The sequence below is a fragment of the Mycotypha africana genome (genome assembly GCF_025528875.1).
Source record: "Mycotypha africana strain NRRL 2978 chromosome Unknown BDF20scaffold_4, whole genome shotgun sequence".
Classification (NCBI taxonomy): domain Eukaryota; kingdom Fungi; phylum Mucoromycota; class Mucoromycetes; order Mucorales; family Mycotyphaceae; genus Mycotypha; species Mycotypha africana.
The window spans coordinates 228,640-255,348 of record NW_026515728.1 but is presented as its reverse complement, the minus strand read 5'-3'; the positions used below and the strand labels follow the sequence as shown (position 1 = coordinate 255,348).

The 26,709-nt window shown below is 36.9% G+C and overlaps 9 protein-coding genes across 9 annotated transcripts; 3 read left to right on the top strand and 6 right to left on the bottom strand.

Moving 5' to 3' along the window:
- Window positions 1-95: 95 nt before the first annotated feature.
- Window positions 96-1,182, top strand: BDF20DRAFT_862631 (nuclear RNA-splicing-associated protein-domain-containing protein). The gene is made up of 2 exons (XM_053080618.1): window positions 96-616; window positions 725-1,182. Exons 1-2 carry the CDS (start codon window positions 306-308, stop codon window positions 855-857), a joined length of 444 nt encoding a protein of 147 aa, XP_052936900.1. The 5' UTR covers window positions 96-305; the 3' UTR covers window positions 858-1,182.
- Window positions 1,183-1,901: 719 nt separating this feature from the next.
- Window positions 1,902-7,274, top strand: BDF20DRAFT_419588 (CNH domain-containing protein). Its single transcript, XM_053075412.1, has 5 exons — window positions 1,902-3,511; window positions 3,617-5,693; window positions 5,786-6,436; window positions 6,510-6,623; window positions 6,700-7,274. The coding sequence occupies exons 1-5, from the start codon at window positions 2,045-2,047 to the stop codon at window positions 7,122-7,124; spliced, it is 4,734 nt and encodes a 1,577-aa protein (XP_052936899.1). The 5' UTR covers window positions 1,902-2,044; the 3' UTR covers window positions 7,125-7,274.
- Window positions 7,275-9,043: 1,769 nt separating this feature from the next.
- On the bottom strand, window positions 9,044-10,258 carry BDF20DRAFT_419578 (uncharacterized protein). The gene is made up of 5 exons (XM_053075411.1): window positions 9,933-10,258; window positions 9,777-9,863; window positions 9,452-9,698; window positions 9,357-9,380; window positions 9,044-9,286 (listed from the first exon to the last, which is right to left on the bottom strand). The coding sequence occupies exons 1-5, from the start codon at window positions 10,142-10,144 to the stop codon at window positions 9,149-9,151; spliced, it is 708 nt and encodes a 235-aa protein (XP_052936898.1). The 5' UTR covers window positions 10,145-10,258; the 3' UTR covers window positions 9,044-9,148.
- Window positions 10,259-12,514: 2,256 nt separating this feature from the next.
- On the bottom strand, window positions 12,515-13,255 carry BDF20DRAFT_834363 (uncharacterized protein; the record flags this gene model as incomplete). The annotated part of the gene is made up of 1 exon (XM_053078730.1): window positions 12,515-13,255. One exon carries the CDS (start codon window positions 13,253-13,255, stop codon window positions 12,515-12,517), a length of 741 nt encoding a protein of 246 aa, XP_052936897.1.
- BDF20DRAFT_862618 (uncharacterized protein) lies at window positions 13,148-15,736 on the bottom strand. Its single transcript, XM_053080617.1, has 5 exons — window positions 14,755-15,736; window positions 14,587-14,680; window positions 14,336-14,515; window positions 13,453-14,260; window positions 13,148-13,226 (listed from the first exon to the last, which is right to left on the bottom strand). Exons 1-4 carry the CDS (start codon window positions 15,423-15,425, stop codon window positions 13,574-13,576), a joined length of 1,632 nt encoding a protein of 543 aa, XP_052936896.1. The 5' UTR covers window positions 15,426-15,736; the 3' UTR covers window positions 13,148-13,226; window positions 13,453-13,573.
- Window positions 15,737-15,788: 52 nt separating this feature from the next.
- Window positions 15,789-16,848, bottom strand: BDF20DRAFT_817682 (P-loop containing nucleoside triphosphate hydrolase protein; the record flags this gene model as incomplete). Its single annotated transcript, XM_053077282.1, has 3 exons — window positions 15,789-16,121; window positions 16,204-16,527; window positions 16,597-16,848. 3 exons carry the CDS (start codon window positions 16,846-16,848, stop codon window positions 15,789-15,791), a joined length of 909 nt encoding a protein of 302 aa, XP_052936895.1.
- An 822-nt stretch (window positions 16,849-17,670) lies between these two features.
- BDF20DRAFT_911934 (uncharacterized protein) lies at window positions 17,671-22,631 on the bottom strand (the record flags this gene model as incomplete). The annotated part of the gene is made up of 11 exons (XM_053083898.1): window positions 17,671-17,790; window positions 17,859-18,148; window positions 18,221-18,353; window positions 18,426-18,509; window positions 18,578-18,733; window positions 18,823-20,433; window positions 20,495-21,568; window positions 21,638-21,916; window positions 21,998-22,136; window positions 22,217-22,443; window positions 22,524-22,631. The coding sequence occupies 11 exons, from the start codon at window positions 22,629-22,631 to the stop codon at window positions 17,671-17,673; spliced, it is 4,221 nt and encodes a 1,406-aa protein (XP_052936894.1).
- Window positions 22,632-22,767: 136 nt separating this feature from the next.
- BDF20DRAFT_862601 (26S proteasome subunit RPN7-domain-containing protein) lies at window positions 22,768-24,776 on the bottom strand. Its single transcript, XM_053080616.1, has 6 exons — window positions 24,608-24,776; window positions 24,449-24,533; window positions 24,175-24,380; window positions 23,742-24,107; window positions 23,389-23,669; window positions 22,768-23,321 (listed from the first exon to the last, which is right to left on the bottom strand). Exons 1-6 carry the CDS (start codon window positions 24,662-24,664, stop codon window positions 23,147-23,149), a joined length of 1,170 nt encoding a protein of 389 aa, XP_052936893.1. The 5' UTR covers window positions 24,665-24,776; the 3' UTR covers window positions 22,768-23,146.
- A 157-nt stretch (window positions 24,777-24,933) lies between these two features.
- BDF20DRAFT_419353 (PCI domain-containing protein) lies at window positions 24,934-26,671 on the top strand. Its single transcript, XM_053075410.1, has 4 exons — window positions 24,934-25,231; window positions 25,303-25,385; window positions 25,448-25,968; window positions 26,089-26,671. The coding sequence occupies exons 1-4, from the start codon at window positions 25,038-25,040 to the stop codon at window positions 26,566-26,568; spliced, it is 1,278 nt and encodes a 425-aa protein (XP_052936892.1). The 5' UTR covers window positions 24,934-25,037; the 3' UTR covers window positions 26,569-26,671.
- Window positions 26,672-26,709: the final 38 nt, after the last annotated feature.

Here is a 26,709-nt window from a genome sequence, read left to right as displayed (position 1 = left end):
GTAAACTCTTTTTAAGTTGCAAAATTGAGAAAGAAAAATGGGAAAAAAGAAAGATAAAAAAGGTTAAAAAATCAGGATTTGGCTTCAATGCTTGCCGGAAAAAAAAAAAAAAAATTAAAAAAGCTTTTCTTTTTACGCAACTAAGTCAATTTTTGATTTAAATCTGATAAAATGCCTCTTCAAAGCCAAGCATAGGTTCTGACTTTCCTTTTTCTGAATCTTTATACTTTCTTTAATTTGTTGTTGAACTTCTTAGATTGGGACACTGAACGACAGTTGTTCTCAGCAGATATAAACGATCTGTAATGCCTAAAGAAAAGTCAAAGAAGCATCATCATCGTCGTCATCATCATCATCGAAAAAAAGATAAGCAGCTTAAAAGGTCCGTTGATAGTGAGGATGATATAGATATTCTTGATCAATTAAAAAAATTAGCCAAAGAGCATAATGCAAAAGAAGAAAAGATGGTTAAGAATACATCTAGAACGAGTGCTCACCCTCGACATCACAAAGGCGATCGTCGTGAAGAGGTCATGACTCCAATGACTAAAGAGGACTATGAGAAACAGCGATCTATTATAAGAACAGAGTTGGATCCACAAACTGGACGTATGAGGTACATGTCGAATAAGAAACTGACTTCATTTACACATATCTTAACTCACTTGTACGATTGTGATGTTCTTTTGTCTGGAAAATCATATGAAATAACAAAAAAAAAAAGGCGGGTAAGAGCCACTGGCGAAATCTTAGAGTCTATTGTTAGTAAAGAAGAACATCACCGAATCAATAAATTATCAACGATGAACGATGGTTTATCCTACAGCCGCACAATTATCAAAAAGTCGATGGAATGAGTTTCAACTTTCTTGAGCGATCTTTGAGGGCATTATATTACTGAACCTTGCACGAAAATGTAAATCCAACTTTTTCAGAAAGCCCGAATCATTTGATATTGCTATTTTATAACACAATAATCATTATTCCATCTGATTATGCCTCAATGAATAAATCAAAATTTCTGTTCTGAAAACAAATGATTTCAGAAATGCACAAAGTTAGTTTAGAGCTCCAGTAAAGCCGTGCAAATCAAAATACACAATGTTAGTTCTTTTCTGCAGATCTTTTCAATACTTTATCCATGTATAACGAATGCGCGCAACAAGTTCCACGACTGTGCGGCTATAAGATGTTTTATGAAAAAGTTTTTTTTTTTTTTTTTTTTTTACATTTCTGGGCAGAAGCTTACCCTCAAAATCATGATCCCCTTCTAGTTTATCCGCTTCTCCGTCATCGTGTTAAAACAAATAAGGCTGACTGTTGTGCAGCTTTATTATCACGTAAATAATCTTTTTACATTATACATATAATTCATCAAGCAATTTTAGTACAAGTCAAATTATTTTATTGAATTCAGGAACAAAAAAAGAAGTATGAACAAGGTCTTACTGTTCGTCGTACAAAATTATGATGTCCCTGCCCTTTTCATTCTCTTTGATTACACAGCAATTTGTAATTAACCGATTAATAAAAAGACAACAATAAAAGTTTGAAAGGCACCAACAAAATGTCAATTCTGAAACTAGTATTGTTTTTCCTTCACGTCCTTCTTTGAGAGCAACTATCGAAAAGGGAAAACAAGCAGATGGTGAAGACAAACGTCAATTTTGTAGGCTTGTTCTATCCTTCCATTCTTTCCCTTCTTCTCTTACTACTTATTTTTTCTTTTTGCTGTGTCGTATACGTGTGTGTGAGAGGCTCCCGAGAAACGTGTACACTGTGCTCCCCCCCTCCCTTACACCGAATTCAATTACTTTATCCACTCTGTAAAAGACTTACAATAGAAGCTATTCGAACCCCTTTTCCTTTTGCTGCTTTCTTTCTTCTCATCTTTTTTTTTTCTTTTTTTTCTTCTCTTTCTTCTTTCTCTATCTCTCTTTTTGTTTAGATTTACTTATAGTATCTTGACACCTGAACTATTTACAACTCAGATAATCACTAAGCACACCTCAGGAACCAAACAAAGAAGAGTAGTGAGCTCGAGATGCAACAACCCGAGATCCTCATCAACACACCACCATCATCAAGTATACCTACTATCAATTCAGGAGTCTTAAATAATAGTAGTACGAAGCAGAGAGGGCTTACATCACCTCTCTATGAATTACAGCAGCAATATGATTCATACCGGCGTGGCAGCGGCAGCAGTAACAGTGATTACAAGAGGAGCTTCACTGTCGAAACTTTGAATGAATATTATCTCAATACTAGCAGTGGTAAAAGTCACTACATTAATTCTTCTTCTCTAACACCTCGATCAGATATCAGCACTACATCAGAACTCTTGACACCCTCTGCCGCTATCCGTGATCAATATTACAAATCAAGTCGTTACTTACAGGATAATGATGGAGCGGATGAATTAATGGACGATGACGATGATAATAAAAATGAAGGCATTATTGCCACAAGTTTGATGGTTAATGAAAAGTTGCAAGAGGCAACTGGAGATATATTGGATTATCGTCCAGGTGTTGTTTACACAAAACCTAATGATACACAAAGCATTTACACTTGTCATAGTAGCAGTCGTAGTACCATGAACGATTCAGTTATCTCTTTACGTACAGCCATTATACCCAATACAACATCTACTACCATTCATAATGACACAGAAGAGGAGATTCGCTCTATTTCAAGTACTAGAACTGTAGATGATCAATTACAGGGAAGAAAGACTACCATTTTAGGTGGAGGAAGTAACATGATAGACAAACTCATGAGGAAGAAGAGTAAAATTTCAAGGTCTGCTTCCATTTTCAACAAAAAGAAACCATTAGAGCAGCAGCAGCAGCAACAACAGCAACAACATGTCACACCTACTGCTTCAACTTCCTCGCTCAGTCTATTGTCAAAGCTATCAAAATCAACAGCACCTATGCGGGCCAAATTATTCCACTCCAGCACGAATCCACAAGGCTCAGTTACCAATCATGGAAACAGTATTAAGCAACAAAAGCAACTATTAACTTTACCAGGAAAGAAGCATGTCGCTGAAAGTGTTTACAACCTGCCTATTACAACATCAACAAGTTCATCCGCAAGTTTATTGCAGACACCCAACTCTTTCTCAGCACAGCATTATCAAGATCACCGTAAAATGTTTATTTTGGAAAAATCGCAATCAATCGCCACCTTGAATATGCCACCACAAACAGCTTCGACTCCCTACAGCATGACTACTTTAAACAGTGCACCTTTATCTACGTCTTCATCTACAAATTCGGCAGTCTCAAATACCATGGTAACAGCTATGACCTTAGTGGATGAGCCTGATTCTTATTTATCCACACCCAATTCCAACACTGTTCAGGAGGACATGCTTCTCTCTAACTTTTATCCAGCTTTACTGTCTAATGTAGCCCAAGTATTTAAAAACTCAATTATCACCAGTACAAAATCGAAAGACAGTATCAAATATAAAGACGCTTTCGATGGTAGAGAAGCAGTGGTAGGTGCATAACTTTAAAAGAATAAGGGGGGCGGGGAAATATACTAACAAAGAAATCTAAAGGAACAATGAAAAACTTAAATCACTCTTTTAATGTATGAATAGGATAAGCTCGCTCATCTGATACGAACAAAAGATAGAAACTTGGCCTTATTATTAGGCCGTGCTTTAGATGCTCAAAAATTCTTCCACGACGTGAATTATGAGCACCATCTACGAGATTCAACCCAAGAGTTATATCAATTTAAAGACCAATCCTCTGTTATTGTTGAAAATAGGCCTCGTAGTGAGTACTACAATAATCAACAAAAAAATGTCATGATTAGATCAGAGTTTACAACAGCAGCGGCTGAAAAGTTAGAAATTGAGGGCAACGACCTTAACGATTGGCCAAATGGTGTATTTACGATTCTCACTGATTGTTATTCACCAACATGTACAAAAGAAAACGTGTGTTATTCTGTACGATGCCCAAGACGCCAAGAAAAATATTTCGAACAGCAACAGCAACAGCAGCAAAAACAGCAGGAGCAAAAACATCCACGAGCTAATAATAGATTATCAAAGGGCCCCCCTTACAAACATAGCAGTAATAGTAGCAACAGTATCACAACCACAGGTCAGCAAAGTGGAAGACAGCATAGTCGAGAAGGCAGTCTAACACTCCTTCACAAAGAAGAGGAACGGCAGCAAGATCGCCTGTGGATCAACACTGTGCCTCAAACCATCCTTGATTCACTTACAAAGGAAGAAAAGAAACGGCAAGAAAACATATTCGAACTCATCTATACTGAGAAGGACTTTGTAGATGACCTGAACTATATCAAAACAGAATGGATAGACGGTATTTTGGAAAATGAACACATCACAGGAGATAAGGCTACTATGGTGCATGAGATTTTTTGGAATATTGAAGAAGTCCTTCAAGTCAATTCAACATTATCAAGCTCCCTTTTGAATCGCCAAGCAGAAAACCCTGTTGTCAACCAGGTGGGTGATATTATGTTGAGCCATGTTGCTCAGTTTGAACCTTTTGTTCGTTATGGTGCTCATCAAGTCATTGGGAAGTACATGTTTGAAATGGAAAAGTCGCGCAATCCTTCATTTCTAGAGTTTGTACGAAGAACCGAGCGACTGCCGCAATCGAGGAAACTTGAACTGAATGGCTATTTGACAAAACCTACTACACGATTGGGCCGCTATAATTTACTTTTGCGGGAAATTCTTAAACATACTCCGACAAATCATCCTGATCAGGAGACCATTCCTCGTGTCATGACGATCATTTCCAAGTTCCTCACTGATGTCAACCGTGAAACAGGCAAGACGGAAAACGCATTCAACTTGCAATTACTGAATGATCGTTTGATCAACAAGCACATTTCCAATTTCGATCTCGATCTAACCGCACCCAACCGACAATTGATAATGAAAGGAAGTTGGAAGAAGGGCCCAGCGGGCGGTGATTATGATATTGTTGTCTATCTATTAGATCACTGCTTACTCTTCGTGAGAGCGAAACAGAATGAGGAGAAGTACAAATTACATAAGAAGCCTATTCCGTTAGCCTTATTGTCATTAAGTTTCCCTGATCATACTAGACGAGCGAGTACTATTTTACCGCTGGGAAGACCGAGTAATATATCGAGTACAGATCTATTGACATACTACAACAACAACTACAACGACAACAACACTAACAACAATAACAGCCACCATTTTACTGCAGCAGCTTATACCAATACTATGCCTATTATTCCCCAGAAAAAACTTTCAACTGATTCCCTCAAAAGTACTTCTAATCACCTCTGTAATACCAATAATACCATCTCTCATTCCCCGTCACAGCCGCAACCACCTATATATTCTACTTTCCACACTATCAATAACAGTAACTCCACTTATACCAATCTTAACAGCAACGTAACTGCCACTAGCCCGTATCACAACAATAACAATCAAGGTCATCATGGATATCCTATCTCTTTTGTTCATTTGGGTAAGCAAAGTACGGGCATTATAACCTTGTACGCACCAACGTTAGCAACTCGAAAACAATGGGTTGATAAGATTGAAGGCCAACGCAAGGCATTGGTGGAGAAACATAAAGTCCTGCATATTCAACCTGCCAATGAGAATTTCTTTTCGGCGTTCAACAAGGTCAACTGTGCAGCTGTGTTTGGTATGGTCCTCTCATAGTTGATAACAAAACCATATCTCTAAGATTAAATGTATAATATAATAAGCTAACGTGCTTATTTTTTATTTTTTTAGATAACGGTAAATCGCTTCTTTTGGGTGGAGATCAAGGGGTTTATCTGAAGAAAGAAGGCAGCGGAGACAACCTGATTCGTATTCTGGCCATGGATAAAGTATCCCAGATTGATATTTTAGAGCAGAGCAATCTTATTTTGGTGTTGGCGGACAAAAACTTGTACACATATTCTTTAGACTCTATGTTAAATTCTCAGGACAGCAACGCTTTTGAAAACTCTTCTACTGCGAGTCATCATACTGTCATCAAACGAGGCAGGAAAATCAGTAGTCATGTAGCTTTCTTCAAAGTAGGCTGTATCTTTGATAAGTTGACAGAGAAGGAAAAGACCCTTATTTGTTATGTAAAGAATAATGCCATGACATCTACTATTCGAGCCTTGGAGCCTCTGGAAACGACATCCTCAACAACAGGGGCGAATGGCTCGTCTTCTTTGAATATGAATCAGCAGCAAAAGAATACGACTAAAAAGAAGATAGCAGTAGGAAAAAAGTTCAAGTTTAGAGGACATCATGAAGCAGCCCTAAAGGCTTATAAAGATTTATATATTCCTGGAGAAGCCACTTCAATCCAATTTTTTAAAAACATAATCTGTGTGGGGAGTGAAAGAGGATTTCAGATGGTTAATATCAGTTCTGCTGAAGTACAAAGTAGGTGTTTGGTCGCTCTCTAGTGATTGTATCGTATAGCCAAGTTTGTTTACCGTTTATTGATATCACATAGGTGTGCTTGACCCTAATGATGAAAGTAACAATTCACTCTTACAATTATACGAGAATATGAAGCCCATCTCCATGTTCAGGCATAAAGACGGCAATATATTACTTTGCTACGATGGTAAATGTCCTCTTCATTCCTGAACTTTTATGCATCAACCTGATCTTTTCTTCTTTTTTTTTTTTGTCATGTACAGAATTAGCATTTTATATCGATAAAAAGGGCAAGCGCGTTCGCAAAGATTGGTTTATTGCTTGGGAAGGCAATCCAACAGCTTTTGCGTTTCGATTCCCATACGTTGTCGCGTTCAACATCAATTTCATTGAAGTCCGCCATATCGACACCGGGGATCTACTGCAAGTCATACCTGGGAACAATATTCGCTGCTTAATACCAGATTCTACAGATCGCATATTCGGCGTCATGGATGACCGTATGGCAGGTTCTGAAGTGATATTCGAGTTGAAATTAGTGGATTCTCACCGTCGAAAAATGAGTATGATAAAGAATAATAGTGGTAGAAGAAGAAAATACAACGAAGAAGATATTCCTGTGGCTGCTTTATCTGCAACTGTCAGTGGAAACAATGGCGCTGTGAACAGCAGCTCTTCTAGGGATTAATCCTTTCTATTTTCATGTTGTTCATTCCAAAAATTTACAATCCTTTCATGTACATAAATCATTTCAAAATGTATTTTATAACTCGCTTCTTATAATGAAAATGCTGCCTTTAAATGCAGCTCCATGTTGGAAGAACTTTGCATTGTACTCTGTCAGCGTTTACGTTCATGTGTCTCTAGCGGACGAAACTAGTTATAAATATCGTTCGACCTGACAAAATGTCTCGTCTATACTTTGCCTGTGTTTTTATTGTTATTTAATCAGATTTAACCGCGCTTAGAAAAAGATAATTGGAAGTAATATATGTTCTTTAATAGTAAGTGGTAAATTTTTTTCATGCGACTTCTAATGGAGGACATATAGCAAAATAGCTCAAGAACCACTACGATTCAATTTTCAATAATTCTTGTCACTGCTAAACTATTGTATCAGTATGGCAATTAGTGTAGCCAATCATAAAGTTTGGGAGGCTGTTACGAAGGTTCAGGGATGATTCAACTAAAGCAATCTTTATTACAGTATTAGAAGTAGTAGGAATTAGAAGAAAAATTGACGTAGATCTGAGTGTCTGTTTCGATAGTCAGCAAGTAAAAAATGTACCTGCATCAATATCCGTGATACTGAATAAAGTGAGGCTGGCGTTGATAGTATGTTACCGCTCAACTGTAACTTTCCGATGACACGAAAACTGCATGAATAAACAGTATAGTTTATTTGAAGCAAATTTTGCCTAGCACTGCAAATATCTCTAAATTTTATACGGTGCCGAACAAGATTACAATCAAATGCATTCAAAACTCGATAAAGCAAATTTATTATAGAACTTTTAACAAACCAAAGGTTTTAATTTTTGAAAAAGGTTGATTGTTAACAAATGAATATTCATTTTAAGATAGTGTAGATGGTGTAGTAGTATGGCAAGGATCGACTATTAGAGGGGTATATTGTAAAGGATATCGAAGACGTAAAGAAAGAATATGGCTTATTCTTTCCCTTTGACCAGTCGTAAAGGCCACGGTGAACAAAAGATCTTTTGATGCCTGAAGCAGCGAGAACACATGGGTCTATTATTAGGTGTGTAAACTACCTTGAACTCATGTACCTGATCACAGCATGTAGGTTCTTCAGAAACGCTTCCTACAGAGGATAGATCTGACTGTTCATCTAGCCATTGATCGAATTGATCGTCAACCATAGAAGGCTTTGGTAGGTTGGGTGGAACGACATAGGAGAGATTAATTGTACTTTCAGTACTGGAGATGTTGGGATTAGATTTAAAAGCAAACGAAAAGAGGGGCGGATCAGGTACCAAGACGTGTTCTTTAATGTCAGGATCCAAGCCTTTGCATATTTTCTTGTATGTAGATAATTCTTCATCTAATTGTTGTCTTTTTCTTTTGCATGTTGTGAAGTTTTGAGGGTCTTCAACTACAGGCATATAAAGCCAGTTTTCTGTTCCATGGCAGATAAAGGAAAGGTCCATTTCTGCGTGTGTATTACTTCTGGTTTTGCTCCGGAGAGGACTTGTAGGAGGTACATTTTGATTCGAGTTATGCTGGGGTATCGTGTTGGTTATATCAATAATGCCTTCATTCTTAACTTGAGCGAGCAAGGGGGATTTGTCTTTTGGCTCGGATGATCTCGACTGCTTGCTTGAACTTTCATCATCGACAACTACATTCTGCTGTTTTTTCTGTTTTTTTGTTTTTGGGGTAGGTTCACCGAAATAGTTATCGTTATTCTTCATGACGTAGAAGTCTAAATTACAAGAAAAAAAAAAAAGGTTTAGTATAGCTGATGAGAGTCAATTAATGAGCTCTTGTTACCTGCATAATCAACAGCCTTTCTTTTTCTTGAACTTCTACGACGAGGACTCTCATCGCTGTTTGGGGTTGTAGGCGTTAACGAATGGCTACTATCTCCTGTAGTTGATGCCTGACTGAGCGGAGGTGCGTAATGACCGCGCTGATTACTGTAAAGCTGTTAGCCCATTAATATAAACTATGAATAGATTGGAAGGGTGTTTACCTCTGACATGATGCGCAGCGGCATTCACAGTTACCATCACCAAAATAATGATCTCCATAGAACACAGTCATTTCTTCGCCACATTTGATCGGTTTGGTAGTATAAAAGGTCACTCTGCTACCTTCCGCAACAAACTATTAAGCAAAATATAAAGAGTAATTAACTTATAGGAACAGAGAGGGGGCAATAACGTTGGAAACGTACGCGACAATTAGCTTCGCAATCATGCTATTTTCAAAGTGACAGGTATATTAATATTTACTGAAAGTATTTTAAAGTATTTTTCCATGCTCACTCACATTCATGAATTTGGCGGGACCAAGAAATAAGCGTGCAGTATTATATCTTGTGGAGATCATGACGCTAAAGTCACGTCCTTCATCGCGTAACGCTTGATCATCTTCTTCAGAAAGTATGGCAACAGTACCAACACAACATGAAACCTTCTCGCCAGCTTGCCAGTCTCTGATTGCAAGAACGCAACCTTCCATTTCACCAGTATACCTGACGGTGGAAGCTATCTCGTAGCCAGCTCTGGGGGAAAACCTGCAAAAGGATAAATGCTGGTTAGAGAATTTTGAGGACAATTCATACACATTAAAAAGCAACCTTCAAAGTACTTACATGTATAAGTAAAGACTAAGGTGGTGTTTAAAGTTTTTAAGCTCTGTTTGGCTATAATTTTTGGTAAGGTTCTTAAAGTAGGGAAGTCTAAGACAATGGGAATATTAGTTTCTAATACGAACATAATCGACAGAATTGTTTTTACGTTTTACTTACTTTAAGAACGAGGCAGCAGCATTTTTAGCAGCAACAGATGTAGATCCTTTTACCAGAATATCCTTTTGAATGATTCTGATTGCTTCATCACGTTCATCAAAGGTACAATCCATAGAAGCATTCATGCGCGTAGTATTGAACCACAAATGGAGTTTATCCACAAAATAATCAGTCAGGACATCATCGTATTGGGAAAGACTTTTGAAGTCCATTGTGCAATAATGCGTAAGTAATATTTGTCTCTTGTAATATAGTCTAAATGAACTTTCACGCTTCACTAACTCACTGATCGATTAACGATTAGAAACAAAAAAACGAACGCACTGTGTTTCCACTTTTATTAAATAAGGGGTGAATCAAGCAGAAAGGCGTGAAATGTATACTCCGCCTTTGTTGATCAAAAAAAGGAAATAAAAAAACGCGTTATGATTTTGTTGTTAGGTATGTTCAACGTGATTCTGCAGTCTTTTTAATAGTGTTTCAATCGTATTGTTTTTGTCCGATGTAGAGTTAGTTTTGTCTTTGGCTTCTTTCCATCTCTTGTTCCTAATAGTTTCTTGTGTGTTTTGCTTTATTATATTCGTTTCCGTCGCAATTTTTTTATCGAGACTCTACCAAGCTTGGTAGTCGTTCAATGGAACTCAGCAGATTCACAACTATAGATATTGATAAGAGGTTTGTTTATCACATATACAAGCCTATACAACAAATATTTATTGTCATGACTATAGAGTTATCAATACTGATAATTTCACTATTTTGACAATTTTAAGCTAATCAGCGTATATTTCAGTTGTTGTGAAAAAGACAACAATGATATGTTCTGTAGTGCTGCTATTGCTTGTCTCAATCCAACAGATCGAAAGCTAAAACTAAAACTAATTGCTACATTGGTAACATTTAGATTTGTAGGCTATTAACTATTGTGCCTTTCAGAAAGGCAATGACCGTCTGACTTATTAGGATTAACCGGCTCGCTTTATTGTGAATAGCTAACGATTAGAATCTTTACCAAACCAACAGAAGAACAGAAAAAGCAAAGTATTTAGGACTATGGCAATTTATGAAGAAAAATTTTTTTTTTAAAACAAGCCAATGGAGCACATAGTAATGTAGAAGAACAGAAAAGGAGAGCATGAGTGGATAAGGTTTGTGTCTCAGTAAAGTACAATGCCAAAAGAAAGCAGAATGACAAGAATTATAAAGGACGATTCCTTGGTAAGAAGGCGTGGATAATAATATGTACAATGATGATAGAAAAATAGATATTTGCTTTTCTCAGTGAAAACTAATCATGTTTGTAGACTTGATAAACTATTTCTTAAAGGCTATAGAGATTTGTTTCTTTACAATTGATTTGGGTGGGCTGATCTTTGATATGGATGAATTAATCTCTTCTCCACGGCAACTGCAAATATAAAAGAAACAGAATATTGATGCTTAACGAATAGCGAGTCTCTAATGTTGAAAGGGTTCCTGCCGATAACTTTCCTTACACAAGTCAAAGTAAACATCAACAACTGTGTTGACGTACTGAAAGCCATAAGCTACTTTCTGTTGAAAGGAAGAGATAATTGCGTTTGGGAAATGGAGATCAGTCTAGAAGTGTGGTGTAAGTCTCTGAACCCTGTATTAGGCTAGTCTAACCATCACCTATATGATACCTATTCTCAGTTTCACATTCTTATATCAGCAAACAAGTTTTCCTTGTCTTGCTTCCATCCTAATTAATTTTCTTGATATGCATGAGGGAAATGTCCCACTGCTACGCAGGGGAATAACCTTTAGGTTTTACAGCTATCACAACCGGTCACAACAGTTTCCTGTGCAGCCGTCAGTTTGAAATATCTAGTAACCAACGGTTGCAAATATAGACATTAGTTTTTTCTTCCTTCTTGAAATTTTTTTTTACATATTCTATAGCACACCATGTAATTTTCTACTTCATTTCCTTCTAGTAAAATTCAAATGAATAACAAAGCAATTGAACAATTGTATTGACTGATCAAATGTTTAAGCATGTTTCTTGATTGCTTTTATGAAAACCTGCTTTTTTCAAATGCGAAACACTGTAATAGTTATTTCGACAACGAAAGCTAATCCAGCTGACGCTTGCCATACCTATATTTATCCAACGAGGACTATAATACATGATTGGGCGGTCATGGAACAAAGAAAGCATGAGACTTACCTTAGTTAGTCGTGGCCCACAAAATGAACAGTTCATAGTAATTTTTACGTCCGCTTTTGATACAAGTAAATGAATATGAGGAATACGTTATCTTATATTTCTATGTACACTCATCACACATTTTATTAAAAAACGTGTGAAGGTCAATGCGCGTTTTTGTGACCTTTGTAACCAAAGGATTAGCCAATAGATTTTATTGCTGTTCTTAAAAAACAGAAAAAATATGGGGTAGACAAAAAAATATAAAAAATTCAGGAACAAGAAAAGTTAGCTATGCGTAAATTGTGTTGAAAAATGTGTAAAAGAAATGAAAAGGAGACGTTTTTTTGTGATTGCATACTATATCATATTTCTAGAAAGGAGAAAAAAAACCAGTTAAATCAAAGAAAAATCATACTTTTAAAGGATGAACAGCATTTCGTTTTCTCTTTTTGTTGGTTAATAGTGGCTTATGTTGTTGATGCTTTCTATTTTTCATATTTAGTAAGATGGAAGCAGCTTCTAGCATTTGGACTTGTTGATGCTTTGTTAAGAGAAAGGAAGATGTATATTCCCATTGCTCTGTATGTTCCCATTGGTGTTTAAAAAGGCAATTCAAGTGTTTATACACTTTACCACAGTCACGACATCTGTGCTCATTTCCGTCTCCTTCGTCTTCAACTACATCTACTACTTCCTCTGCTTCTTCAATATTGACTATTTCTGTAGAAGCTGTTGAAGATACTTCTGCTGTAAAAGATGCTGTTGATGATGCAGAATGGCTGCGTTTCCTCTTTTTTTGAACAACTGTACTCTCACTATTATCATTCATCTTTTGTTTCTTTTTCTCCGACCATGTCACGCGACTACCTTTATTATTTTGTTGTTTTTGTTGAATGATTGAATGGTCAATGGTATAGTTTTCTGGTAAATTCATAGTTGGTAACTCTTTAAGGTTGAAAATGCTTAGTTTCTCCACATGCCGGTGTCTTTCGATTTGGTTATTATCGGATATAGTAGTGTAATCATCTCCATCACTGCTACTGCTGTAGGAAGTAGAATCGGGCGGAGAGGGTAAACTATGCTGTTGATCATATGGAAATGGTTGCGATTTCTGGTCTTTTCTATTATTGAAATATAGAATAGTAGTCATTTCTGAGTATTTATCTGGTATAAGAGAATGCAATGATGAAAGGAAAAGGAAGGAAAAGGAAAGAAAAGTATAGAAAAAAGTTGAAAGTTTGAAAATTAAACAAAAGAATAAATTGAAATATTTCGTATTCAACAGCAAAAAAAAAAAAAAATAAAAAAAAAAATAAAAAAAAATGCACATGTGTGTGTATTCTATACCTTTCTCTTTTTTCCCTTTTCTTTCTATACATGAATGTGCTTTATTTGGTATTTTTGGTGGCTTGTGTTCCATATCACTTGTATTAGAAATCATGCAGTTGAGCCTGCATTTAAAACAATTTTAATGGGCAACCTTCTTTCTTTTCAAAATTTCCAAGTGTATTTCTATCTCTGCCTCTTCTTCTTCGCTGTCAACGTCTTCTTCTTTTTCTCCCTCACATTTGCTACTCATACCAAGGGTTTCAACGTCACTACTTGCATCGTCTGCAATGGCATTCTCACCGTCAGCGTGTACTTGTAGTTGCTGCTTGATTTCGTCCTTTAAAATCCATGACAATAAACCACGGATCGATGGTCTGACCATAGCTGTATCATGGTACATAGCAGCTAACAATACCCTCACGGATGCTGAAAAGACTATATTTTCTATTACTTCTGCCATGAACCCGGTTTTCATTCTCTGCGGTAGCATGCGTTCCATGAACGAAAATAAAGCACGAGGTACCACGTAGAGGACCATTTCACCCCGTCTGTGTTTACTCTCTATCAGCAACGAGAGACCACAAAGCATGCTGCCAATCAAAGGCGCTACTGAATCTAAGTTTTGCTGAGGAATTTTGAGCAACCTATATCCGATACGAGTGCGAATCAGGCAGACGCAATACCAAATAATAGCAATAAATGTACCCAAAAACGCGGAAGACCGGACCGTCGCAATCAGTGCATGGACAATCCATCTGCTTGGATTGTGTACCAGCTGTTTTGTACGAAAGAATAACAAAGGAGCAAAATGGAGAAATAAATTGACCTGTTGTTGCAAAGTACAGCATTAAAATCAGGCACACTCGTTTTTTTCTATGTAGAGAAAATTATTTGATCTTACTGTGAAAATCTTTTTAAATCCTTTCAAAAACCGGCTTAGGGCATTGACTTCACAACCCCATCGGCTACCCTCATGTGCTACTGCGCAGTGAACTCTGCCCGTCAAGGGGTCTCCGAATGATCGTGGTAGTTTCAGTTCGTCACAATAATTATACAAGAAGTGGCTCAAACCTGTATCTTTCTATTGCTTTCGGGTTATTTACAAATGTATTGTCCGTATTCTTATTGATAATAAACTTATAGCAGACTTACACCGTAAACGATTTCGTTGTGCTTTACCATTCTCAGGAACGCTTTCAGTCTTTCGTCAATTCCTGCCATGTCTGTAATCCATCGTGCATATGATCTAACACAGGCAGGGATAGAGTCATTACTTCAACTTCTTTTTTTAATTTCTTTAACGGTGAAATTTGAGAATACCTTGGTAATTTTTGCGGTCGATAAAACCATGTGTACATAATTTCTGCACAGGCCAACATGAATACACCAACATTTCCGTATTCTAATATCCATTCCGGTACAATTTGCCTTGATTTTGGCGATGCGTACATTCGATGTGCATAAACGTCTGCTGCACGTACCAGCGCAAACAATGTCAAGTCCAATGTTTTGATACTGGGGAACAATCGGCGAACAAAACAAAATGATATGAATGCAGATAAAAAGAAAGCTGATTTTTGCGATTTGAGTCGTACAAATGATGGCTTGCTGTCTCTGTACTTATTCAAAACACACTCGGTCGTCGCTGTTGTCGTAGCTTGAGTAAAAGCATTCGCGATGCTTTTTTGCGCAAGTTGCTGTTGCTGTAACAAAAAATGGTGCCCACTTAGGGCGCCAGCCAATAGCAATGGGAATCCATTTCGTAATATGCTATCTTTCAAAATGTGAGGTAGAGTGACAAGACAGGCTTTTTGAATGCAAGCAAGTCGGCTCTTATTATCTTGTTGTCTATTTAATATTATTCGAAACAGTAGCGATGAGATGGCTGGTACAGTGGTAGCAGCCCAGCCTATGCCGTATGCCCTTATCATTGTTTTGAAAACTGCTTTAGGCTGTGCTGGAGTGATATTGCTTTTGCCATTGTAGTTCATTACTAAACTGTCGAGAAGATATAATACTGTCTATCGAATAATTATTGTAGATTCTAAATACTAATATTTCTTAAAGGATACTTTATTGTAACTTATGCACACAGTTATGATGTATAACTTTGAGGCGCAAAAACTGAAATGATTTGAAAAGAAGAAGAGGTAATCTTTATTGATATTCTGACTTTAATAACTGTAGTTGAGGATACGAAATTTGAAAAAAACTGATCGTTGAACTGAAATGAAAGGTTACGCATAAAAAAAAAGCTGCTCGTGCGTGTGTACATGCACTTGCATGCAAAAAAGCACATGATTTTTTATTTTATTTTTTTTTTTATATGAAAAGAAGGCTTTAATGATTTGTCTTTACTGTTTTTCCTTCCAATAATTATAAAACTTATCCCCGTTCTTTTTCATATCTTCACTTAAATCATCCCATTTGGTATGAGGTTGACCTGTTGCTGGGTCCAGTTTTTTTCTATTTCTTAGTCGTTCTCTATCCTCTCTGAGCCAACCGAGACAAAGGCTGGTCAAAGGTGAATCTAGTAGTCCCTTTTCTCTGTGTTCTGCTTTAATAGCATCTAATTCGGGCCATACATCGTCTTTGACGTTATGTAAAGCTAATACCCTACCATCAGCTACGTGAGCGATATGTGTTGGCCAGTCTCCTAATCCATCAAAAATATGTGTGGCATAAACCTGTTATAAACAACATATCAGTAAATCTATCATTCTTTTATTTGATTTTTTTTCCTCGCAAATATTCAAAGGCTGGACTTACAATCGTGCAACCTCTATCTTCTGTTTCCTTTTTCAAAAATGCCAAAAAATCAGCTCTTGCGAGCACATCTAAATCGACTGTTACTTCATCCAACAATAGCAGCTTCCATGGATGTAATAAGCCCATCACTAATTGCACTCTTCTACGCTGGCCATCCGATATTTGATGCAAACGCCATGTTGTTTTCACATCCAATACTGTAAGCAATTCTTGAGTTCTTTCAGGCCAACGGTGACTTCCCATACTCTTTAGTAAATAATCGACTGTTAAATCCGATTTCACCACTGGATTGTTGGCCCATTCTGTTCCCAGATAGGTAACACCCTGTTATGCCCATAATCAGTTTGCATTTGCATAAATCTATCTGCGTATTCTTACAGTACAATACATTACCTGTGGCGCTTCTATAAATGCATCTTTTCCTAGTACTTTGACATGATTGTTATGCAGCATGCGTTTACCAGCCAGAATACGTAATAACGTAGTTTTGCCTGCCCCGTTGGCGCCTACTAAAATGCAGCGATGACCCGCATCTAAAGTAAGATCGAGGTGGTCAATGATCGAAGGTCCACCATAATCGAAGTAAAGGTCTCTAACTTCAATGGCGTGCTCAATTTCTGGAGCTTGACTGGTAATATTGGACATCTATTCGTAAAAAGCTTTGACAAGTAGTTGAAGAGAACAACCGATTATAATCCGGGAGCAGTTGCAGGAATTTGCAAGAAATACTGCAGTAATTTCGGTTTTTGATTTAGACGTTCCTATATAAAAATGGTATTTTTATTTAACCAAATTTAGACAATTCAAGTAATTATTTTTCGACTACCTACTTCTTAGTATTTACACTACGACCAGTTCACCAACCGCCTCACACTGAAAGAAACCTAGTGGATAAGATGTGAATCGCAATTGCTCTTCTATATTTATCGACGAATCAAATATGGCGTTGGAAGCATCACTCGTTCGACAGTTGGCCAACAGTATACTTTGGCATCATTAATCTGCTTCAACATTCAGGCTTTATCATATAAACAAATACAACAAGCATCAAGAATAGGGGCGTGTCCAAACGGATGTTTCTGTTTTAGCTCTTCCTTTGTTATGAACCGTTAAATTGATGTACTTTCTTCGTAGCCCCTCATAGGAACGAAAATCATTTAAACCGTAAATGCGAATTGTTTTAATGGTTATTGTTTAAATCAACGTATTGAAGCTGGTTCCTTCACCAGAGTTTAATTATTTATGTGTATGTAGTTTTATTTACCTAATAATCCCCTGAAAACCTTTCTTTGCCTGATCTTTATTAAAGCGAAAAACCTGTGTTATCATAAAGGTAAAGAAAGTTCTCATCCATTAGAATCAATGGGATGATTAGGCAAATAATAAATGTATGATGAAAATGACAGGTCGATAGAAAAGTAGGATATATATTATATACAAATCAAGTTATAATTAGTATAACACAAGTCAATTTTCAATGACTTGCGCTTTTGCTGCTCTGATTTTCTTTCGCTCTTCTTCGAATCGGTGGACTCTATTGATACGCTCCTGCTCTTCTTTTTTGATCATTATATCCTTTTTGGCATACTAAATAAGAAAGTTAAATTTTTAATGAAGATTACACTTTGCTGTCCACATCTGAATGATTTCTTTACCTCCCAATCTGACGTAAACTTTGCAAAAATGCTAAAGAACTTATCCGGTTTCGTCGTGGTTGGATTTTCACCAAAATACGTCAAGACATCTTTATATGCCACGTCCATAGATGTATATCGCACTTCAAGTTGATCGAATTTTGTCATTGCCTTATCATAAAATTTTTCCATGCTATCATAAAAGACCTTATCCGCTGTAATTGTGAGATTCAGATACTTTAAAGTATTATCTAAAGATTCCAAATCAGCCTTGAGTTCGTTATAGTCATAAATGAGATCGTTCATAGTAACTAATAAAATCGACAATGGAAAGATGATGAATGTACGATTTCTGTTGGAAGGAATTTCTGCTCAATCCTCACCTCTACAAGCATCTGAGCAAAAGCTGAGGTCGGGTATAAGGGGTCTGGAAACCTCAGGGAATTGTGTTTCAATCATTTCAATAATAAAATGAAGTAAGGTTGTATCGTTTGAAAAGGATTTTGTATCAATCAGCTATACCATAACATATAAGTTTGGTTAGCATACTTCTTATGCTCAATAGGGTGCTTGTAGTCCTTGCATTACCTTATTGATACTGGCAACACGAATACCAAATGCGCCGCCTTGAAGATTATTGCCGTTGAGGAAATTTCCGATGAGTAAAACAAGCTAGTCATTGAAGATAAAGATGTATATAAGCCAATAATCTCTAGGTATGTTATACAAGCACTGCTTACGTTAAGAAATTCCTTGAAAGCATGGGAATGACGGAGTGCAGTCGAAGCCTCCATTATACTTGACATACTTTTGGTAATATGTGTATATCTTTCATTAAAATTGATCTTCAATAGCATTGATTTGATACGCTCAGTATACCTTGGTATTTTCAATACCTAAGTCAAGACATAGGATAAACATCAATAAGTTATGGATGTACATGGTTTTTTTTTTGGTTTTCCTCTTGTATATTAGTAAGTCAAACCTCCAGGCAGAATAGGTCTGGCTTGCTTATCTTCTTCTTCAAATAGGCGCTTGTACAGCTTGTTTTTCCATCATAGTTTGTCGCTGCGCGCATCTTTTCAATTTCATTATATGTTGGCAAATTCGACAACAAGTTTACCAACATTACCTCATCAAAGTGTGTTGTCTCCAAATTCATAATCATATCCACAATTTGCTCCACTTCAAATTGTTTGAGTTTCGTAAGCACAGATATGGTAATATTGGCTGCTTTTTGAGAATCCAAAATACGCATGATTTTTTCTTCATCCTTCTTGCGCCATTTTTGCCTTTCTTCTCCATCAATGACAGCCGCTGTAACTGCTTCTGACGTTGCCGGCAGTAAAGTATGCAAAGCATCTTTATAATTTGTCATCATCGTAACAGTTTCAAGGGGTGGTTGGCTATCTGTTGATGAGCTGTTTGTATTCATAACTTGACCAAAAGTTTCTTCCACCTTTTGAAATACCCCTGCTCGATCCAATGTATTCTCGAGATTTATTTCATTATTGTTATTGTTGGTATCTCCGTTGTATTTTGATATTTGATGCAAATTTTCTAGTGACTCGTTCCATATAGTTGACTTTATACTGTCTTTATTCAGTTTTTGCCATTGAACTATACGAGTTTTCACATTCGGATACCGACTTATTGGCTTTCTATTAAGATTGAGTAAAGTCGCTGTAGACGCTTTATTGAAAGAATGAGTACCCAGCATTGGTGGAGGTGGAGGTGGAGGCGGAGGCGGAGGCGGTGCTGCAAATGTTGATAGTATTAGATTAGCGTGTACCTCGCTGGTTGATCGCGGTATATCACTGGTATCAACTGCTGTATGGGAAGGTTTTGAGGGCGGTGAAAAAAATGGTGCGACTTTGTCCTTACAGTTGTCATCGTTGATCAGAACATCATTATCCGATTGCGCTTTTGCTGTTGACACGGCTGTTGGTTTAGTACTAATTGTTAATTCCTCTGCCGTATTTATAGAATTTTCATGACAACCATTGATGGGTGACGAAGGGCGCGACCAATAAGTAGTGTCACTAGTAACTGAACTAGTGCATGATGAAGAGGTTGGTATAATATGGTCTTCCAATGAATCATCAGAAAAGATACTGTCTGTAGACGTTGATGCCGGAGACAGTTCGTTATGGAGTAACGAAGATGCGGTCGTTATTCCTCCTATCATCATCTCTCTTGGAGTACGCCTGTCTTTTTGAATTATATTTCTATGAGCTTCTAATCGGTTAAACAGTCGCTCAGGAGTTTTCCCCATTGTAGTTTGAGGACTGATATCCTCAAAACCCTGGAAGGGTTCAGTGATGAAGGATTCAGCGTATTTAGAAGAAGGATAAACCTTCACAGGGGAAATCTTGAAAGCTTTTGCTTCTTGTTGTTGCAATACGAGGCTATCCTCATCAGGTATTAAATACTGATGAGCATATCTACTAGAAAATGTGTTTGAGCGCTGTCGTCTACGTTTGGCCGAATCTGAAATAAGATTGGATATACTGCTCGCTGAAAACTGCTGGGCAAGTTGAGATTTGAACTCTTCTGTGATACCCATAGCGGTTGATCGTCTATTATCAGGTAATGCCTACCCATAATACAGGTAAATGATTTTGATAGTATAATTTGAAAAACAATTAAAATTTTACCATCGATAGAGACTGCTTTTCGACACCTTGTATTGCGTTTGACTCTACCTTCGAGCTTTCAGCAAGTCCTTTTGCTGAATTCTTTTCTAAATTATTACGCGCGAGCATTCTAGCATAGGACTTGGCAAAATCTTCTTTCTTGATTACAAGTTCTGTATCTTCTTGATTTGCATACACAGGGCTATTATAGTCTGACTCAACAATGTTATAGAACTTGTCCAGTTCTCCTTCCAACCGTGAAATGTTATTCTCGTACTCTCGCTGAATCTCTTGAAGCTTTTGTTGGAGTGTTGACACAGTATTTTTAGACATTGCTAATAAGTCTTCTAAAGACTGGATTTTCTCATTCTTCTCCTCAATAATATCAACAGTTTCTTTTTCTTTCTCTACTCCGTTTTTTTCTGGATAGGATGCATCTACCATCTGCTGATAAAGCTTTTTGTAACTGTCAAGGTCTGCTTTCAACGCTTCAATTTTCTTATTCTTCTCTTCAATCATCTCACCATCCACTTTCATTATCGTAAAATCGTCATAATTCGAGTTGAGCGCGGGCGATTGGTTTTGCCAATTGACGAATAGGTCAATATTTCTAAAGTAATTTATCTTATCATTATTATCGCTCATACTGGTGTAAAGCAAGATACTTTGTAAAAGGTTTAGTAAATGGTCATAGCATTGCGTTCCTTCGACTATTTCCAACAATGTCTCGAATATATAGTGAGGATCTATTAAACTTTTAAACACCCGTTTATTGTTGCCTCTGATCTTTTTTGCTGGTAATGACCGCGTTATCACTGCTTTGCTCTGCTTATACGACTGTCTATCCATCAATTGCTGTTCATTTGATTGAGATTCGGATATCACATTTTCATCTTCATGCTGTCGCTGCTGTTGTTGATCTTTCTGAGCTAACGTATAGTACTCCTCAATTTGTTTGTATATTTCCTGATTCCGATATGCCTTATTCAAAATGATGCTCAACCCTGCAGTATCCATCTGCCTCCTGAATTCGCTACGTATAGCTGACTGAGTTACAGCATTCAAAATCGCGTTCACTAGCATCATATTGTATAGCTTACATGAGACAAAAAGGCCATGTTAGTCTCACTTTGTACTAAGAAACAGCAGCTGCTCATCACTTACTGAGTATTCACATTCCTCGCTCTCCGGAAGTGCTTTGGAAACCACAACCTGCCTCCATGAACTTATCCATATTGAAAACGAATTATTCTTCGGAGAGCTTTTGGATGAGAGGTTTTTCATGGCATTCAAAACGGCTAATTGTCCTTGAGGTTGCTTGTAGCAGCATAAAAACACGAGAATCTCACAAACTAATTTTCTACAGTGTAGATGCTCTGAATCAATGCTACGAATAATCTCTTTTATGTAGTCAGAATGATTCAAAAATTCATGCACACCAACCTTTGGCAAAAAGCAAAAAATATGTACTGTTAATATATTTCTGTTTCATAATTGGGAATATCATTGCACGGGTATACATACAGAATTGCTGATGAGAGCTTTTAGACAATTAAGAAGATTGTACTCTAACTCTGGTGACTTTGCGAATTCTTGTCTGTGACGAATAAGTGAATTCATCAAGAACAAAACACCTCTCATGTTGATAAATTTGAATACCCATCTATAGAGGTATATTAATTCAATACAAGTAAGATTTTCTTACTTTCCCGTCGAGGTGCAGACCTGGAAAATTTTCATTACCTTGATGGTGATGTTTTCATATGTAGTTCAAGTGCAATTAAAGTTTTTATAGAAACTTTCTTATAAGCAAAATCTTCAGAAAGCTTTCTTATAAAGAAATCAGGTTCTTTGCTTTTGTTATGTATAGACAAAAATCTGTAATTCTCATAGTCGTGTATGTCTATTGTAAAATACGGCCTCGAAGTCTTCGGACTGGTATCAATATTCTGGTCTCGTAATAATGTTGTCTTCAATGCATTTGTAATACTCCGTTAATGCAAAGCTCGTTATCACTCTTCACTAGCTTTGATCTCGACTATTGGCATACCTTGTTTTTCTCTTCAAGTGATAGTCGTGGTTTGAATTGGCAGTCAATCATTGTGCTATTCTCATTCGTTATACAAGACCCTGGATTTGGTTTATTCAACAGGTCCATTTAGAAAACACGAAAAAAAGGGAGCAACACTGTATACCTCAATGGCTTTTGCGTAAGAAAAGATGAAAAGAAGAAGGAGAGGGATGAAACTTATTAGAAAAAATGCCCTTAGCAATAATCGTAAATTGAATTGGAAGTGACAAAGACATATGCTTTATTAGACATGTGAAATAATTTCTTGTTTCGGATAAGGTTGACTCAACTTTAGCAAAAATTATTTTTCATAAGCCTAGATTTGATATGTTAACAGTAAACGAAAAGTCTTACTTTTTGTCGAGGCTTTAAACCGCTGGAAGATATTGCCATTACTGACAGAGTATTATACAAGCAAAGACTCATGGTTTTTGATTTTTTTTTTGGTTTTTTTTTCTGAGTCTGAGTTTTTCAGCAAAAAATGCTTTGACTGTTTAAACAGGAAAGAATGAGACGAAAAGAGCACATGCTAAATGTTAGATCATCATATAAGGTGTATATATAAGCTTATATTTATTGTTGAATCAGATAACTTTTTTCCATTAAACATCAATAACTCGGCTCAATTTTTGAATTCTATTCAATAAAACATCGCCTTGCTTGATGACGGCTTGATATTGTGCATTTTTTGCGTCGGGTCTGTTTGTTTCAATAATGCCGTTTACTTTATCAATAACACAGTTAAGACGTCCAGCAGCAATAAATTTATAGAGATCCCTATTGGAGAGGTATGAAGCAAATGAGTGCGCTTTCATTGTCGGATAAAATAAGATCGTAAACTTACTGATCAATGTATTCTTCACTCACACCGAATGCTTGCGCCATACTCGTCACTGTTAAAGATCGGTAGCTTTCTAATAACTGAGCATATGCCAAAATACGCATCTCACGAATGTAGTAGCGCAAATGTGGTAAGAGGTAACGAGATGTACGCAGATGGATTTGTTCCACTTCAGCTAAAGAACGGAAGAATTGAGCATACTTGCCATTGTATAAACTGGCCATAAGATCTTCAAGATGAGGGATATCAGAAATAACTTCCAAAATTTCTGACGCATCCAAGACCTATAGTTGGGGAATTCCGTTTAATACCCTTCTTTTGTTCATTCATTCTTTTGACTTTTCAAAGATTCATACTCTCTTCTTTATATCAACACGCTTCATACTGATCAGACTTGTTAAAACTGCATATTTGACAAAGTCTTGATAGGAAAAGATTTCTGTGCTGGTGAAAGTGCTGAGTGTATCCAAAAACAACGTGGCTGCACCCTTAAAATCGCGAATGGACATGAGGTACACGCCTTCATAGACCTTTAATCTGTTACGTCGATCCCAATCACCGCCTTGTTCAATGAGTTCTTTAAGCTTTTCAATATTTGAGCGAACTAATTTGTTGTCTCCAAAGAAAAGGCCGATACGAACAAGGGTAAATACAATATCTATAGAAGTACCCAATGTGATTGATCTTTTCAATAAGGCTTCGTATGCTGACAGAGCATTCTCCTACATACAGATAATAAGCTGGTCAATTATTCGCTTCGAGCAGTTTGATGACACTATTGAATATTACTTTGTCGCCAATCTTGGCATAATAGTCTGCTTTCGCTAATAAAGCTTCATTCACTTCAGTTTCTCCTTCGTTTTGTACTGCATTAGCTGCCTTTTCATCAAATTTCTGTAATTCCTGCTCGTTTTCAGCAGTCATAGAGTCGTATAGAGATTGATCGAGTGGTTCTTGTAATTCCTCCACCATCAATTTGTAGAAGGGTCCCATTTCTTTTCAAAAATTGTAAAAGAGAATCGATTAGTTTCTTATTATTCGTATGGGTATAGGCAGTACTTACTATTTTTCTTGATTTTTTCAAAAAGTTTTTGTTTAGCATCTTCTCTCAAATCAACTGGACCATGACTTAAGATAAAGCGGTAGTGCTAAAATTGAAAAGTTACTAAAACTTAGTTCGGAACAATAAGGTGTAATATATGAGTTTGGCTTGATATGTTACTGCGAGTGTAAGGTCAGGAATGTTGGGAACTGTATTTTCTTCAATTACGGTGGTCATTTGTTTTATTTGTGTCTGGAATTTTAGAATGGAAAGAAAAGGTTGTAACTGTAAGCAGCACGCGTAAAAGAAAGCGGGCAGCTCTCTCTCTTTTGCTTTTTTTAAAAACCAAAGTCAGCATTGGTTGGGCTACAATAAGCATATCATTTGAGCTTCGGCAATTTGGCAACCCGGTGACTGTGAACGCGTAAGCATAATATTCGTATTAAGCTGGGCATCATTTAAGTGTGGAGCTCAACAGACCTCCCGACAAGGACAAAGTTCAAGCAAAAGTCTGAGTTATCGAATCTTTCTAAAAGCAACGTGAAATTGCGAGCCTTTAACACGACTCTGTTTTTTTTTTCCATTTTAACAATTCTTACGTTTTGAAATAATGGTCACTGCTACAACTAAATCCGCACCAACTGCTAGATTAGAACAGATCGATGCGTTAAAAGAGAGCAAAAAGTTGGAAGAAGCTGTCAATTCTTATAAAGCCATTTTGAACGAAAACTCTACATCAGACGAAGTATCAAGAGAAAAGGAATATGCACTTGGTCAGTTAGGTCAGGTCTACAGAGACCTTCGGTAAAGTCGATGACAGTGTCAATGCCAACAATGAAGTTAGTTTTGCGTGTTAACGAATACCGTCATTGTAGATTACCTCAAGAACTTGCACAACTTATTCGCTCATCACGTCCTTTCATGCTATCCATTGCCAAAGCAAAGACTGCCAAATTGAGTAAGCTATTCATTTAGATGAGCGGATCTGCCATCAGTATATTAACTCTTATCTTTCACTAGCTCGTACACTTATTGACTACTTTAGCGATATTCCCAACTGTTTACCACTTCAAATCGAAGTTTGCAAGGAGAATATTGAGTGGTGTATTGAAGAGAAGCGTATGTTTTTGAAACAAGCACTTGAGACTCGTTTAGTAGCTCTCTATTTGGAAAATAAGATGTATCACGAATCATTGAATTTGATCGCTCAGTTGTTGAAGGAATTGAAACGTTTGGATGATAAGATGGTACTTGTCGAAGTTCAGCTACTCGAAAGTCGTGTCTGTCACGCGTTGAGAAACATCCCAAAAGCCAGAGCTGCGCTCACCTCTGCACGTACTTCAGCCAATTCAATTTATTGTCCACCATTATTACAAGCTGCTTTGGACATGCAATCTGGCGTTCTCCACGCTGAAGAAAAGGATTATAAGACAGCTTACTCCTACTTTTTTGAAACATTTGAAGGTTACTCTAGTCAGGAAGATCCTAAGGCTATTTTAGCTTTGAAATATATGCTATTGTGTAAGATTATGCTAAATTTGGTAAGTGATCTTTAAATAGGAAAGCCATGGGACTGCATAAGTACATGTATAAATGTGTGTGTGTGTGTGTGTGTATGTAAACCGGCAAGTAACAATGAATTGTTATATGCATCAATATAGACAGAAGATGTTCACTCTATCATTGGAGGAAAGGTAGCATTGAGATATGCTGGCCCGGAAATTGAAGCAATGAAGGCAGTTGCCAATGCACACAAAAATAGAAACCTTCAAGAGTTTGAAACAGCTTTAGCAACTTACACAAATGAATTGAACAACGATCCCATCATTCGTACACAACTTGCAGCCTTATATGATACACTTTTAGAGCAAAATTTGGTTCGTATTATTGAACCATTCTCTCGCGTCGAAATCAGCCATATTGCCGAAATGGTAAAACTACCTACACAACAAGTCGAAGCAAAGTTATCACAAATGATTTTGGATAAAAAATTCCATGGTATTCTTGATCAAGGCGCTGGTTGCTTAATTGTGTTTGAGGAACCTGAAGAAGATAAAACCTATGAAACAGCTCTTGAAACTCTGAAGCAAGTTGATAAAGTTGTATCCAGTTTATATCAAAAAGCTGCTGAACTATCATAAAATAGGGGATAAGCATAGTAGAGTCTTAAGGATAATATATCAGTGAGAAATAAATAAGCAAAACAGCATAAAATTCAAAATCTGTCTCCGTATCTGTTGTGCTTATGCCATCAAGTGTGCGCTAATGGATGAAATAGATGA

What these genes read in the sequence shown, in the direction of transcription:
- BDF20DRAFT_419353 (XM_053075410.1), top strand. Translation starts at nt 25,038, where the DNA reads ATGGTCACTGCTACAACTAAATCCGCACCAACTGCTAGATTAGAACAG. An exon ending in AGCAAAGACTGCCAAATTGA is followed by an intron (nt 25,386 to 25,447) that starts GTAAGCTATTCA and finishes ATCTTTCACTAG; the next exon opens with CTCGTACACTTATTGACTAC. An exon ending in GTAAGATTATGCTAAATTTG is followed by an intron (nt 25,969 to 26,088) that starts GTAAGTGATCTT and finishes GCATCAATATAG; the next exon opens with ACAGAAGATGTTCACTCTAT.
- BDF20DRAFT_419578 (XM_053075411.1), bottom strand. Translation starts at nt 10,144, where the DNA reads ATGGACTTCAAAAGTCTTTCCCAATACGATGATGTCCTGACTGATTAT. An exon ending in CTTAGTCTTTACTTATACAT is followed by an intron (nt 9,699 to 9,776) that starts GTAAGTACTTTG and finishes ATCCTTTTGCAG; the next exon opens with GTTTTCCCCCAGAGCTGGCT. An exon ending in ATTGCGAAGCTAATTGTCGC is followed by an intron (nt 9,287 to 9,356) that starts GTACGTTTCCAA and finishes TTTGCTTAATAG; the next exon opens with TTTGTTGCGGAAGGTAGCAG.
- BDF20DRAFT_862601 (XM_053080616.1), bottom strand. Translation starts at nt 24,664, where the DNA reads ATGACCACCGTAATTGAAGAAAATACAGTTCCCAACATTCCTGACCTT. An exon ending in TTCCTGACCTTACACTCGCA is followed by an intron (nt 24,534 to 24,607) that starts GTAACATATCAA and finishes TTTCAATTTTAG; the next exon opens with CACTACCGCTTTATCTTAAG. An exon ending in AGTGAAGAATACATTGATCA is followed by an intron (nt 23,322 to 23,388) that starts GTAAGTTTACGA and finishes CCTCTCCAATAG; the next exon opens with GGATCTCTATAAATTTATTG.
- BDF20DRAFT_419588 (XM_053075412.1), top strand. Translation starts at nt 2,045, where the DNA reads ATGCAACAACCCGAGATCCTCATCAACACACCACCATCATCAAGTATA. An exon ending in CAGTTCTGCTGAAGTACAAA is followed by an intron (nt 6,437 to 6,509) that starts GTAGGTGTTTGG and finishes GATATCACATAG; the next exon opens with GTGTGCTTGACCCTAATGAT. An exon ending in TATATTACTTTGCTACGATG is followed by an intron (nt 6,624 to 6,699) that starts GTAAATGTCCTC and finishes TGTCATGTACAG; the next exon opens with AATTAGCATTTTATATCGAT.
- BDF20DRAFT_862618 (XM_053080617.1), bottom strand. Translation starts at nt 15,425, where the DNA reads ATGAACTACAATGGCAAAAGCAATATCACTCCAGCACAGCCTAAAGCA. An exon ending in CGACCGCAAAAATTACCAAG is followed by an intron (nt 14,681 to 14,754) that starts GTATTCTCAAAT and finishes TGCCTGTGTTAG; the next exon opens with ATCATATGCACGATGGATTA. An exon ending in GATTTAAAAAGATTTTCACA is followed by an intron (nt 14,261 to 14,335) that starts GTAAGATCAAAT and finishes TTGCAACAACAG; the next exon opens with GTCAATTTATTTCTCCATTT.
- BDF20DRAFT_862631 (XM_053080618.1), top strand. Translation starts at nt 306, where the DNA reads ATGCCTAAAGAAAAGTCAAAGAAGCATCATCATCGTCGTCATCATCAT. An exon ending in CCACAAACTGGACGTATGAG is followed by an intron (nt 617 to 724) that starts GTACATGTCGAA and finishes AAAAAAAAAAAG; the next exon opens with GCGGGTAAGAGCCACTGGCG.